The following is a 14,588-nucleotide window of genomic DNA, read 5'->3' on the forward strand; positions in this document are numbered from 1 at the left end:
CCGGTCATACTGTAACATCCATTTGTAGATACTGCTTTGAATACATTGTATTCATTCTAATTTAGTATTCCTTGCAGGCAGTAATACGCCAGTAATCATTGCATATGTACTGTCTTCCTTTATGTCAACGGACCTTGGCGTTTGTCTGATCATATCCAGGTCCGCATACTGCACTTCAGATTGATGGGCCGCGTAGTTGCATGCATGCTCGTCATTGTTCATGTACGTGTGATTTAAGCTTACGTAATGTAGATGTGGTGTAGACTAAAAATGTGTAAATTTATTGTACTACGCAAATTGACAGAGAAAACTGACGGCTTTAAGTTGGAAAAGAAAAAAATGGTCACGCCATTATTTTTTCACGCGTCTGACAAGGAATTTGGTAAAAAAAATGGCATATGTTCTAAATACTGGACAATTGGGGTTCCACCTTTCCATTCGGCTGGGTTTTCCCTTTGTCTAATGACACGGGTCAGTGGTAGGGACAGATTCTGCATATAAGTTAAGATATTGGTAGTTTAGATATTACTAGACATTCGTGTTTTGAGACCTGGTGCTCTGTCACATTTTCAGTATATCGGAAACCGAAAGTTTAAAAATAAGTAAACTATAATACCTACTGCCTTTCCTTGGTTCGACATGGGAGCAAAGCAGTTCACAATAGGGTTGCATAAAAATTGAGCGTCAGATCAACCTCCACGCGGCCCTCCTTGAGGTACCTACTATGTACCAGCTTGTTAACAATTTAAAACGACTTACGTATATGTTTTCGTCCGTTGGAGCAGGGCTTTGAGAGTTTCTTCTGCGTCGATTTCTTCTGTGTCGACGTCTCCACCATAGCAAAGATGTTACAAGTGCGATTATAATAACAATCCCAGAGATAATTAACAGTATAGTAGACACATCTGTAAACAGACAATAAGAGTGTACAGTAATGGATAAAATACAAAATTACAAGGGCGACCCGACTGGCTTCCCACAACCTAATTTTTTTTATGAAATTGTAATTGCAGACAATCTGACGAACTATAGACATGAACATCACGCGAATATCACTTTATCATTCGTTGCCATTGTTGAGAATGTTATGCATCCATATCCTATAATTTTACCACCTTATCTCCACCTTTCAACCGAAACACAGCTTTAAAGCGAGGAGATTGTCGGCTGAAATATTGAGACTTAGGTAACCATGTAATCGACTCATTATAGTCTACCTCTGGTGAATTGATAAATAACCAGTCACGGCTGCAAGTAGATATAAAATAAAATAACTGTCATCGTAATTACTAAATTAATTCAATTAATATTCCAGCACCCAATGACGCCAACCACATTGAGTAAGTACCTACCTACTAACTGTAGGTAAGGAGCAGCTTTCATTGCGACAATTGAGCTTTCACGTAGAAATAAAATAAAAGAAGCTACGTACCATTGCTTTCATTGTACTCGTCCATCGTTTTACTGCCATTCAAATGTAACATATAACTTTGTAATATTTCACGAGAACATGTTTTAGTATTAAATGTATCATTATGTGTACAATTAAATTTGATATAATATATTATCGAGTTGTCATCATCATCGATTAAAGTCATGTTAATCATAGTGCAATTGAACATTTGTAATATTTGTGTTATTTTGTTGAATTCTGAAAGATAAATAATATTATAAAACGTGGCTGGTTTATTATTTTATATATATGTACAGCACTTCGTACATCATATTACTATGTTACGTCCTTGATACGCGTTATTCCAGATAATTAAAATGACATGGCTCTTATTCCTGTAATTTCACTTATACTGCGTTATATCACTTTTCACCGAAGCACTGCAATGCTTACAAAGCAAGCTGCTTGGCTGCTGAAATATGCGAGACTTAGGTTTACGTCAGTAATTGGACTTGATTGAAATGAGAAAAAATGGCGGTAGCGCGGAATGTGCTCTTCGCGGTGGTCGATTACGTGAGGTCTTTCGGATGGGTGGCTCGGGGAGGTTTTTGCGCTAGGAGAGTGCGTGTTCGATGTGCGATGTGTCGGGGTTTTTTATACGGCGAGTCCTTCTGTCCGAGAGACTGTTTGGCGTATGCCATGGTAGTGGGGCGTGTTCCGCGCTCTCTTCAGAAACTATTATGTACCTACTATAATCCAAGAACATTTTTTTTACCGTTAAGGTATATACAGAACAAAAAAAAATTGGATTGGCAGGTAAGGTCAGTATTATATCATGTTTTTCGTATTAGTATTATCCCCATTAGGATTTGCCTCATACTTTTACTACCGGCGGCCTTCGTTCATGGGAATGAATCGTACTTAATATAAAGGTAACCAATAATCTGTTACTTACTGTTTACTTTAATTAAATAGTCACCGTTACAATTATATGTAACATTACCGGGGTCGTAATTTATAATATCCGGTTCTTTCAATTTATTATCTGTAAATATAAAGAGTAGTTAGAATGGGTATACGGCATGGATTGGTTGTTTTGTTCCTGAAATGATCGTGATGTTTGTTTACTATAACATACTATAATAGTTTACTACTTTATGCGTTAGACCTGTTTTTTATATAATTCCAATGATATCCATAATCCATAATCTTAATATATAATAATTCAGTGTCACGTCCTTTATCCGCGATGGAACCATACTCGTAAACTACTAAACCGATTTTGATAAAATTGTATATGTCTAAGAATAGTAATAATAATAATAATAATAAACTTTATTCATAAATGCACGGTACAATTAAATATAGTTAGCCCTGGCTTTCGATTTAGGTGAAACCTGTGTCACGAAATCCAGTTCCCTCCAAACATTCTGTAAACATTTTTTGGTACATCTGCAGTTGTGTACATAAAGGAATAAAAAAAAATAAAAAAAAGTTAAATACTTCTGAATACAAAAAAAAAAAATGTATAAAAGAGACGCTGTTCTTTTTGACATACTAGATTGTACTGAACTTTTATTTAACACAGTGTAGTGAGAAAAAAAGATCAAAGTAATAAGTACTTATACAAGAAAAATGAGGAAAACAAAAAAAGAATAAAAATTATAGTGTCCATGTGTTTGATTAGGAGTATGGGTATGTGGGTAAGTGTGTGTGTATATGTATGTGTGTGTGTTATTTATATAGTTTATATAGTCATTCTTTAACTATATACATATGTATGCATTTACCTCAGTTAAATTTTTAATGCATTTTCTAGTCATTTTATAGTATATTTATTTTTATACCCCGAAGTGATAAGAGTGGCCCACCCAAAAAAGAAATCTTTGTTTCTTGACATAATTGACTATTCTATTTTTATTATGATTCGGTATTAGTAAATAATTACAACCCTAAATTTTCACCCTACCATCAACCCCTAATTATTTTTTTAATGGCAAAACCACGTTTGCCGTGTCATTTACCTCTGTACCTTTACACTGCTAAATTATTAAACCAATTTCAATGAATTAAAATCAAATTTGTGCTGTAGAAGAGGCAATTAAAGTGTGTATGAAAACTAAAAGCAAGGTGCTTTACGGTCGATTAGCTAAGACAAGAGTTATCCATGGAGACGAATGATGAATAGAGTGTAGCTCTGTAAAACATGAATGGAACAATATAATTCAGAGTGGAGTCCCTACCATGCCCATAATTGAATCACGACGCGAAACATCAATGGCGGAATATCTTCACAGTCGAAGTCTAGTTAATGTTATAAAATCCTATGAATTTACTTAATTTTTTTTAAATACAACTTTAAATATCGACATTAATTAACGGTTAATTTTAATTTCCATTACCATTTTAATGACTAGTCCTGAACGGTGACAGTTCAGTTGACAGTGCTAGTCAAATGTTTCCTTAACTGTTTCTGATATTTTACAAGCGAACTTCATTCATCCGTATCGTTTTTAATACATACCTTCGGTTGTCGGATCTATGACGAGTATGTTTTCAATTTTGTTTGTCGAGTCATTATGTTCCTTTGTAATGTACACACAACTCATAGTCGTATCGGCATCAAAAGGGTACACCTTCGTTGTAAGTAAAATATTCTCCTCATTCTTATATGCTTCAATTTTAAACAAATCTGAAACATTTGTAGGCTGTAAGTACTTACTCTAATGTTTTCAATGAAAATGGCAAGTAAGCATATTTTTTCAAATATTTATTTGAATGCATCTACAGAATATCTGTAGATGCATATATCGAATATTACCTAAATATGAATTAAAAATTTAGTTATTACAATAGCTATTTATTTAGCTTGTGAAGATTAAAAAAATGCTGAAACATAATCTCTTATAGAGACATATAGAGCTGTATCAATTAGGTTGAACCGATGACACTTTGTGATATCCAGCTTATGTAAGACGATCTCACACGCCGCGATCAACTTGATGAATGAGGATGGTTCAGAGGGTTCTTTGGCTTATATTAGCAAAATTTGGATTTTATGAAATTCAGCTAGGTTGCAACCGCCGTTCGCATCCAATCGAGAGACAATACTTCTGACCAGTTATGTTATGGATATGAAATTTTGGATACGAATAGGTTTCGGATATTCATTCATTCATAATTTAAGAGCTGTGCTCTTGTCGGTGGAGCTCCCGCCACCTTCCACGATCTTCTATCAGTCCCTTTAGCTGTTGATACGACACGACTCTAGCTTTTTCTTTAACTTGCTTCGGATATAGGAAAGATTATTATACCGGATACTGATACTGATGCGGATATGAAATTATTTCGGATTATCCGTTAGTTTCGGATAATTTCGGTTACGGATATTAATTTCTTAAGGAATTTCAAAAGTAAAATACAAATAGCTAATAAAATGGTTACATGACGGGTTTCTATTAGGCTCCGCCCCTATCCGATATTATCCGAAACTTTTATTTCGGATTCGGGTTCGGTTACGAATATTTTTTTATATCGGATATCCGATAGTTTCGGTTACGGTTACGCTTCCTAACTAATCACTGCTTCTGACCACGAAAGTTGTCACGTGATCAGCCGATTGCTGTTACGATTGGCAAGTCAAAAAGCTGGTTAGTGATTGGACATTTCAATTCATTTAGACTGCGTGTGCGAATCGAATAAATAAATTCATAAAAATGATGACGAAACAATAGCAGTCCGGCGTAATTCGCGAGTGGGTCGTGTATAAGTAGGGGGTTCGCGCTGCGCTTTGAGTCAGTATAGACTAAATAAATTCATTTTACGCATATTTTTAATTTTTTACAATATATTTTGTATATATGCCTTACAAAGCATTTTTTCAAACTGCGAAATTGTTTAACGGTGTGCTAGTGTCTTGCAAAAGAAAGTATGTAAAATCAAGAAAACCGTTAAAGTATAACGAGTTACAAATTCCAATGCTGTGCAATTACAAAGCAGTGAGTCACCGATCTGTGTTGTCTCTAAATAGCATTGCAAGTTTATATGCAAGTCATTAATAATTATTTATGAATAGTGGATAACTTGTATTACACTTGAAGAGACAATTCGACTATTGGGGCATTGTTAGGATTCCTTGCATTGGTTTTTAACGGCCGGGCTTCAAAGATCAGCAATTGATTTTTTTTAACTACCTGCTTGCTCCAGCCGAATTATTTTGATTTTGCAATTTGCTTTGAACACGCATATCTATCGGATGTCTCAGTGAATAATAGTTAGTAATATTATAATTGCCACCAAGAAGTACTTATGTTGTAGCGCCTGTGATAAAAAATAATCTAATTTGCAGCAGCGATTCTATAACAATATGATGACTTCAGAACACAACACAGGGCTCATTGGAAGTGTGCGTGGAAGCAATCAGCCGAAACTTGATAATTATAATACCACGGTGCGTGCTTGTTTCTGTGTGTGTTACAATACAACCTACAACACATGGGACGTGTAGTGGTGTTTCCTCTTCGGCATGGCAAAATCTGCAGATTTTTGTTGTGCATAGACCGAGATTTGCCAATTAGAGAAATAAAAAAATTCGGTGTTAATCATTATAGAAAGACAATACCTGTGGAAATAGAGATCACAAATTAGCAAGCCCGATAACACATAATTTTTACATTGTGTGTTTAAAATATTATATTTGATCTTTTGGTCTAAAGTTAACACAAAACCTATGATTCAGCATTTTTTTCAAAAGCGTTTATGGAGTTTAATTTGAGGCTAAAATTATTACGTATTCCGTCGTTTGATAATTGCGACCAAAACATAGTTAATAATGTGTTGTTGCTTCGCCCTACAAAACTGCAATTTGTCTCCAAGTAGTCACCCACGGCTTTGGTCATCTTAGATTCCTGAGTTACTGTAATTAAAGGTTTAAACACTCAGTAAAGTCGACGAAGTTCAAAACTATCAAAATATTTGGCAGGACGATTTTGTTATTACAGAATCCATTGAAATAGCTAATATATGCAATGAGCTTTTTTACAGCTTTTTTTCTGAGAAAATGCCAATTCTATTTCTTCTTTCCATCCTAACTAAGGTATGATATATTGTTGTGGGGTAATTCCACTTTTGAAAACAATTAATTGCAGAAAAAAAGCTGTACCTAAACGTGTAATCTGTGGAATACAGCTCAGAGTGTCTTGTAGGTAGTATTACCGGAGCAATAAGATTCTCATAGTGATTTCTCAGTATATAAAGGAGATCATGAATTCTTTAAAAAAAAAAACACATTCGTTTCAAAAGTTTACAGCATTCTCCAGATTTGATAGTCGATACTAAATTAATAACTAATTTAGTTAACATGTAAAACTTTTCTACATCAACAAAATTGCTATTTAATGACTATAATACCTAATACACTATGCATGCTAAAACAACGGCAAACTGTGTGGACTATTTCGTTAATACTAACATACTTTTATAACTTTTACCATATTTCGATCCAGTAAGTATATTTCGGCCTTGGTGTTCTAGCGGTTTAGGTCACCGCCTTACTTCCGATGGTAGCGGGTTCGATTTCTCGCACGATATAATAGGTATGTGTAATATATATATAATCACTTATTATCAAAGTAAAAAGAAGTACAAAGGATTTTAATAATATACATAATGCTCTTGAGGATGTTCTTAACTGGTTTACATCAAACAATCTAGCGCTTAATTCAATGAAAACAAAATGTGTTAAATTCTCTTTACCAAATATAAAACAATTAATGAAACAATTGTCAGTTTGAATCACCACGTTTTGGCCTTTCATGATGAGAGTTCTTTTCTTGGTATTGTAATAGATTGCAAATTGCAGTGGGGACTACATATATTTCCGCTGGCTAAAAGACTTAGCTCGGCTGCTTTTGCTATCAGAAAAATTAGACAGTTAATTGATACTGTAACAGCGAAGCTAGTGTATTTTAGTTACTTCCATAGTATAATGTCATATGGTATTATATTATGGGGAAAGGCGGCTGATGTAGATTAAATTTTTATATCACAAAAAAGAGCAAATCGTCAATATATAATTTACCGTGTCGCGATCTCTTAGAGAACGCTTGAAAGAAACAGGTGTCCTTACTGTTCCCTCTTAATATATAAATGAAAATATTATGTATGTACATAAATACTTAAATTTATTTACAAAGAATAGTCATTTACTTTAATACAAGGAATAAAAATAATTTAAATATATCTAGTTTTCGTCTCTAAAAAGTAAGTTAGTACGTCTTTCATGGGTATATTGCCAGATGATTTAAATGAAGGGAAATTTAAGATACATGTAAAAAATACACTTTGCGCTAAAGCTATTGTTTATTACAAAATAAACGACTACTTCAATGACTGCAATGAGTGGACTTAATTACAATTTTAACTTTTGTTATGAGGCATATAACGTTCCCATGAATATAATTATCAATGTATTAAACATCAGATAAACTTATTATAAATTGATTAATGACATGTTATAATTTAAATAATGTAAATCAAATATTGTAATGGCGAAAACTGTGATTGTTACTGCCTATGCTGTAAATACTATAAATGACGTAGTAGATAGAGTAACTTGAAACAGTCATGTTCTCTATAATGTTCCAACTTGTGGCGGCGTGGTGGGTCGGGTCATTGTGCTCCCTCTAATATGGTTGTGTGCAATGATGGCTGGCTCATCGTCATACTGGTGAACGGGTGCTGCTTGTGGGGATTGGTCTGTTTGTGTTACGAACATTAATTAGACTATTTTTTTTTGCTTTTGCAATAGCATATGCTGGTGGTTACTCTATTCTCCCATTTGAATTTAAAAATGAATCTGTAGGTATTATTGTTTTTTGTCAGTTCTTCTCATCTTGAAATCATTCCGAACTGATGGTAGATTTGATATATCATAAGAGTCTGTAATAGACCTACATGAATACAGATATTTGGAATTTGATTAGTTTGTATCAGTTTAAGTGTATTCTACGTATATTAGTATGTGTTTATAGAAAAGTGTATGTGTTTTTGTATATGAATTAGTACAACTTGGGCGCACAAAAAATTTTACCAACATCCCGACAATGACCAAGTTCCTTCCTTATCTAATCAGCCAGATATGCTTGTACCTATTTATAGTCCGGTTCAGCATATGTGCATGTATCAGCCTATAGCAGAACAGGAAAATCCAGTCTGTGAACATCATACAGAACCTGAACCTTTCACCTCTGCACAGCCAACAGACATTGAAGAATCTAAAACTCCAGAAGTATCTGTCGAATCTGAAATCTCAATGGAACAATCTTCTGAAAGGAGATATCCTCTTAGAGACAGACATCCCCCTGATAGATATCATAATAGTATTGATAGTATTAGATCATCCACAAAAAGTTGGTTAGAAGCTATGAAGGCTGAATAATCACGGAACATGGATTTTAGTTGACAGACCAACAGACAGAATGATAACTAAATGCAAATGGGTCTTCAAACTAAAAAAGGATACAAGTAGCCAAATAGTCAAATATAAGGCCAGACTAGTAGCAAAAGGATTTACTCAAGTAGCAGGAGTAGACTATGGTGAAACATTCTCACCAGTCGCTAGATTATCATCAATTCGATTATTGCTGGCATTTGATGCAACACAATCTCGTTTTAGACCACCTAGATGTAGAAACTGCATTCTTAAACGGAGATCTCGAAGAGGAAATATATATAGAACAACCAGAACGCTTTTCAAAAGAAAAGGAGAAAGTTGATTATTTAAAAAAATCCCTTTATGGACTTAAATAGCTCCACGCCAATGGAACATAAAAGTTTCTGAAACAATGAAAATTCTCTGTCTTACACAAACAGTCAACGAACACTGTATATATTACAAACGAGAGGATAATGATTTCCTTGTAGTCGCTGTATTTTTTTTTACTGGATGACAATGAAATGATACACCTGCCTGCACTAACGATTTACGCTGGCGGGGCACCAGTGGAGGATGATAGGATGAGAGCGAGGTCAGGTCAGTTAGCCCATCGTGACAAATTTACCAAGAATTTATCACGATAGTTTCCAGAGAGAACCGCGTGGATGTCGACCTAACATGGTACATTGCTAGCAATAGGAATTACTAGTTCCCATTATTACCAATCCCTTTCCCCTAGTCGCTGTATTTGTTGATGACTTTTCATTCTCTGTACAAATGACAAGATGAAATATGAATTTAAAAACCAACTGAAATAGCAGTTCACCATCATAGATCTTGGTCCACTCAAGGACTGTCTAGGTATGAGAGTAATACAAAGATCCGGCGTCATCACTCTCGATCAAACTAAATACATTGAGAAACTCATACAAAAATTCAATATGAATGACGCATTAACAGCTACAACACCATTGGAACCAGGCCTAAAACTGGGACAAGACAACACGTATCATGTACGCACAAAGCACATACGCACATACGCACAGACATTAAACACCACTTCATTCGAGATTCACTAGCATATCATAATCCCATTCCCAAATACATACTTACTACTGACATGATCGCTGACATTTTAACGAAACCTCTAATGAAGTTAAAACATTGTAAATGCACTCATTCATTAAGTTTAGGTTAGCTATCTGTATATTGTCTTAGATTAGATATTGTATATAGGAGTTCGTTAGTAATATGTATATATAATTGGTGTTAGGCTTTAGTGTATAGTGTTTAGTTTTATTGTGTACAGTTTTGTTTTGATATAATTTTACTTATACAGAGTTTTCTCATTGCGGGGGAGTGTTAGACCTACAATAAGAGTCACTGGTAGTTTTTATATTCGTTTATCCATATTTAAAATATAAGAGTTCTTTTTATACATTTTGTTTTATAACACTTCTGTCACTGCGCTCTGCTATAATAAACGTCCATACAAGCATCTCTCTATTTTCATTCATTTCTACTATTATATTATCCATCAGGCAGTGTAAGCAATGCACCGGTAAGAAGTAAAAAAAAAATTACATACTAATATTTTTTATTATAAATTCGAAAGTGGACTTGTCTGTTTTTTTATCTTTTGACAACTAACCGTTAAACGGATTTTAATCAAATATTGTGGAAACAGAGAAGGTTGTCACAAGGACGGGCATAGAGATCATCTCAAAAATGCAGACGAAGCGGCGGGTATCAGTTAAGTAGTTTGAAAAAAGGGGTTCTCATTCGTTGGGTGAAGCTGTAAAGGCCAACTGCGGTTCTAAAAAGTAAAGAGTTCTACAGTAAAATGAAGTGCTGTTTACACTCACCATATTCGTTGCTCTTGGCGATTATTAAAAACAAATATAAACATGTCCTATACATTGTATCGCAGATGACACTGGCCGCCACTTGAGAACATAATAATGAATAATGTGGTTTATTATTACAATTGTTGTACATAAAATCAATAGTTTATCCTTATTAGTAATACAATTGAGAGTACATAGGCATGGTTAAAGGATGTCATATAGCAGTGACCTTACAATCTATGATATGTTTGTACTCTGGAATGGTAATACATGGGTGGTAGGTACCACTTGCGTCACGTGAAACTTGATAGTGCGGCGCTGTTCATGTTTTATAGGCGACAACTTACCATCAGATGGACCGTCAGCTTGTCTGCAATTCCAATTACATGAGACAAGAAAATATATGTTAATATATAATTACACAATACAAATTTGTTCAAAATCTGTGTTCGGTTAGAAATAAAGAAAAATTACAGCATACGCCATATAATCATCATAGATGTTCAGTAAAAGCATATTAGGTATGACACCTACAATTTTAATCATTATTACATAGTATAAAACAAAGTCGCTGTCGCTGTTTGTCCGTCCCTATGTATGCTAAAATTTTTAAAACTACGTACCGGATTTTGAAGCGGTTTTTTTAAATAGACAGAGTGATTCAAGAGGAAGGTTTAGATATATAATACATGTACAATTGTACACCCGTGCGAAGCCTGGGCAAGTAGCTAGTAATATTATAAACGCGAAAGTATGGATGTTTGTTACTCTTTCACGCAAAAACTACTGAACGTATTTTGATGAAAATTTACAGTAATATATAGCTATATTTATTAGGCTACATTTTTTTACTGAAATTTAACGCGAGTGAAACCGCTGGCACAGCTAGTATACATAAAATATCTAAGAGAATAAAGTTCACTGTTGACAGTAGACGGTTTAAATTTACTTTGAAAAATATTTATTAGAAAATAATTATTATAGCACTGGCTGTGCCCATGGTTTCACCCGCGTGAAAGTTATGCCCTATATGTTATTTTGATGTATAAGCTGTATAATTTCATCAAAATCTGTTCAGCTGATTTTGTGTGAAAGAGTAACAAACATCCATCCATACTCACAAACATTCGCGTTTATAATATTAATAATAACTAGCTTCCGCCCACGGCTTCGCTTGCGTTGTTAAGCTATAACCTATAACCGTGGATAACCTATATCGCGCGATTAAAGATTCGTGCTCAGTAGAGGTGGTATAACATATATAGCTTAAATCTTTCTCTTGAGTCACTCTAATAAAAAACCGCATCAAAATCGGCATAGTTATTTAAGATCAAAACATAGATAGGTAAGTGAAATTGTTTTATACTTTATAACGGCCCGCCAAGGGTTCGAAATATAACAATATGCGAACATATAACAAAAATTGTAAATTTTAACATACACACACTGTATAAATCATAGTTGAGAATTTGTGGAGATAAATAAAACGCCATGATGGAATTTTCACATCTCTAACAATATTTTTTATTCTTAAAACAAATGAATGCGAAGCGCGTTCGAAATTTAAAATAAATACAAAGAAGTTTTTATGTCTCGTACACACACATACCTTTTTTTTACGTCGAGTTACAGTTTTATTGAGAGCCTCCCAGAGCCTCCCTGTACACCATATTTGATGTTGTTTTGTTTTGTGGCAGCAAATTAAATTGATTTTCAGGAACTCCGATCCGTGATAGGCCAACATACAGTTGGCCATGAGTAAAACATTCTTTTCGATCCCTACTAATTCGAAGGTCTGGCCTTAGGATTTCTTAAAAGTTAATGCGAAAAATGTTTTAAACGGAAATTGAAACCGTTTAAATGGTATTGGCAGATCAATTTTGATCTTCGGTATTCTTGGTATATGAGTTAGTTCCCCAGCTGCGGGGCCGGTGATGATTATCACTACAATTAAATTGTCCTTCAATTCCTTAGTATGTAGCCTCGTCACATTGCACATGTTAAATGGGCTTAAACTTTTCAAAAGCATGATTGGAATTCCGATTTTTAATCTCAATTCGTATTGTGATATTCCAGAAGAGTTTAGTGAATTTAAAAATTCCTGCGAATAGAGAACTGCGATATTATTCACGGTATCATTTGATTTGTAATTTTTTATTTGGCCAGGAACTTTTTGATTATCATATTGTTTATTTCGTACTTGAGTATCATTCCTGGGTGATACTATTACATACCCTAGAACACAAACAATATAAGTCTTTTTCGTTCAAATTCTCGATGTAAGGATATACAGCATCTACTATTTTTTTTAAATTATGGACGTTTTGACCTAGGGACTCATCCAGCACATTTCTGTTTAAATTTGGAATGGGAATTTTTTTTCCCCAGGTTTGACCAATTGTTGCAGGAAATCACTATCTGTGTTTCCATAAAAATGAGGTCTCATAATAATATTTATGAGAGCTCATAATTTTAATCTTTCAATTGAAGTCAATAAGGGAGACGATTTCAATTATATTGATATATCTGCTCGTGTACCTCTGTTAATGACAGAGAGAGTCTATCCGAAATCGCCACCAAGTCCAAAGTACTGCCGCCTATGAGAGCAGAGGAGTTTCTAAGATTTTGGAAGGTTCTATCTTCGGCTTGTATATGTGCTCTTTGGCTCATGGTGTATTCATCCCACATAATCAATGAGGCGTCTTGAAGTAATTTACCAAGAGGGCAATTTTTGCGGACAGAACATGTAGATTGTTGCTTAATATTTACGCATAGCGGAAGTTTAAAAGTAGAATGAGCATTTTTTCCATCCTTTAAGAGAGTTGCAGCAATTCCTGACGAAGCACTACTCTGGTTCTGTCAGGTAATAGTTGGTACATGATAAAATACTATTTGGTAGTCCTCATAGGTCATCCACATCACCCATAATCATATTCTTAGTAGTTCATTTACTCGAGTATTTTTTTTTTTTTAAATCATTCATTATGAAATCTCATATATTCCTTATGAAAAACCAACATTAACTAATGGGTGATTTTTTCTAATTTACCGCAGATTAGAAGGAATATAGAATAAAATGTAGAATAGAAGTGTTCCTGCGGTATACGCTGGGAGAGGGGAGGGGTGAGAGTTACCAGTGGGAGATAGAGTGCAGAAAGTCAGGTCAGTTGGTCCATTGTGTAATAATGTTTACTGTACACAGGCATGATATTAGTTATATGAAATGGTGATTTATGAGTGGTTCATCCATCCAATATGGCAATGGAACAGTGCAGCCGTCTAGGGTAGACTGCGGCAATAAGGAATAAATGAGGAGATAGTCGCAGGAACTATATTGGTACATCTGTTGACATAATAATATATTATATTATTATCATTATGTAGGTGACGTATATAATTTAAAATATTACAATTATTATATTGTTGCGATTCTTAAATATTATTTATTCACTTTGCACAATAATTATGTTGAGTTATTTTTGTAACTAATAATAATGACTAAGAGGCTGGATAACTTGCTTAAATATTATAACTTGTTCCTGCTGTATATAATATATTAGCATAAAATAAATACTTGATGACTCAGTGTTCTAGCGGTTTAGCACACCGCCTTACTTTCAATGGTTGTGGGATCAATTCACTCTTCCTCGCACGGTACAAACATTTGTGTTCCTAAGTATGATTGTTGTATCATAGAATGTATATATGACTAGTACGACTCTGCTTAGCTTGGGACTAGATGGCGCTATGTGAATTGTCCTGAGTTATATTATTATTATTATATATTTGATAAATTATACTTATACTTATAAGAGTCACGTATATTTCAATATAAATTCATATGTCTTCTAATCGTGAAAGACCGAGTTGTATGCGCCATGAGCCAACTTTATATATATTTAAACCTACTATG

General features: G+C 34.2%; 1 protein-coding gene across 1 annotated transcript; it reads right to left on the bottom strand.

The window, feature by feature from the left end:
• On the bottom strand, positions 1 to 3,937 carry LOC131854075 (uncharacterized). The gene is made up of 5 exons (XM_059205202.1): positions 3,918 to 3,937; positions 2,349 to 2,438; positions 1,433 to 1,651; positions 760 to 905; positions 1 to 264 (listed from the first exon to the last, which is right to left on the bottom strand). Exons 3-5 carry the CDS (start codon positions 1,620 to 1,622, stop codon positions 52 to 54), a joined length of 549 nt encoding a protein of 182 aa, XP_059061185.1. The 5' UTR covers positions 1,623 to 1,651; positions 2,349 to 2,438; positions 3,918 to 3,937; the 3' UTR covers positions 1 to 51.
• Positions 3,938 to 14,588: the final 10,651 nt, after the last annotated feature.

Source organism: Achroia grisella, unplaced genomic scaffold (genome assembly GCF_030625045.1).
Source record: "Achroia grisella isolate CSIRO2021 unplaced genomic scaffold, CSIRO_AGI_Agris_v1 utg1186, whole genome shotgun sequence".
Classification (NCBI taxonomy): domain Eukaryota; kingdom Metazoa; phylum Arthropoda; class Insecta; order Lepidoptera; family Pyralidae; genus Achroia; species Achroia grisella.

Excerpts from the sequence above, each read along its gene's own strand:
- LOC131854075 (XM_059205202.1), bottom strand. The coding sequence starts at position 1,622 with ATGTTCAATTGCACTATGATTAACATGACTTTAATCGATGATGATGAC. Across the intron at positions 906-1,432 it reads CGAGTACAATGAAAGCAATG|ATGTGTCTACTATACTGTTA; the intron begins GTACGTAGCTTC and ends GTCTGTTTACAG. Across the intron at positions 265-759 it reads CAACGGACGAAAACATATAC|TCTACACCACATCTACATTA; the intron begins GTAAGTCGTTTT and ends ACACATTTTTAG.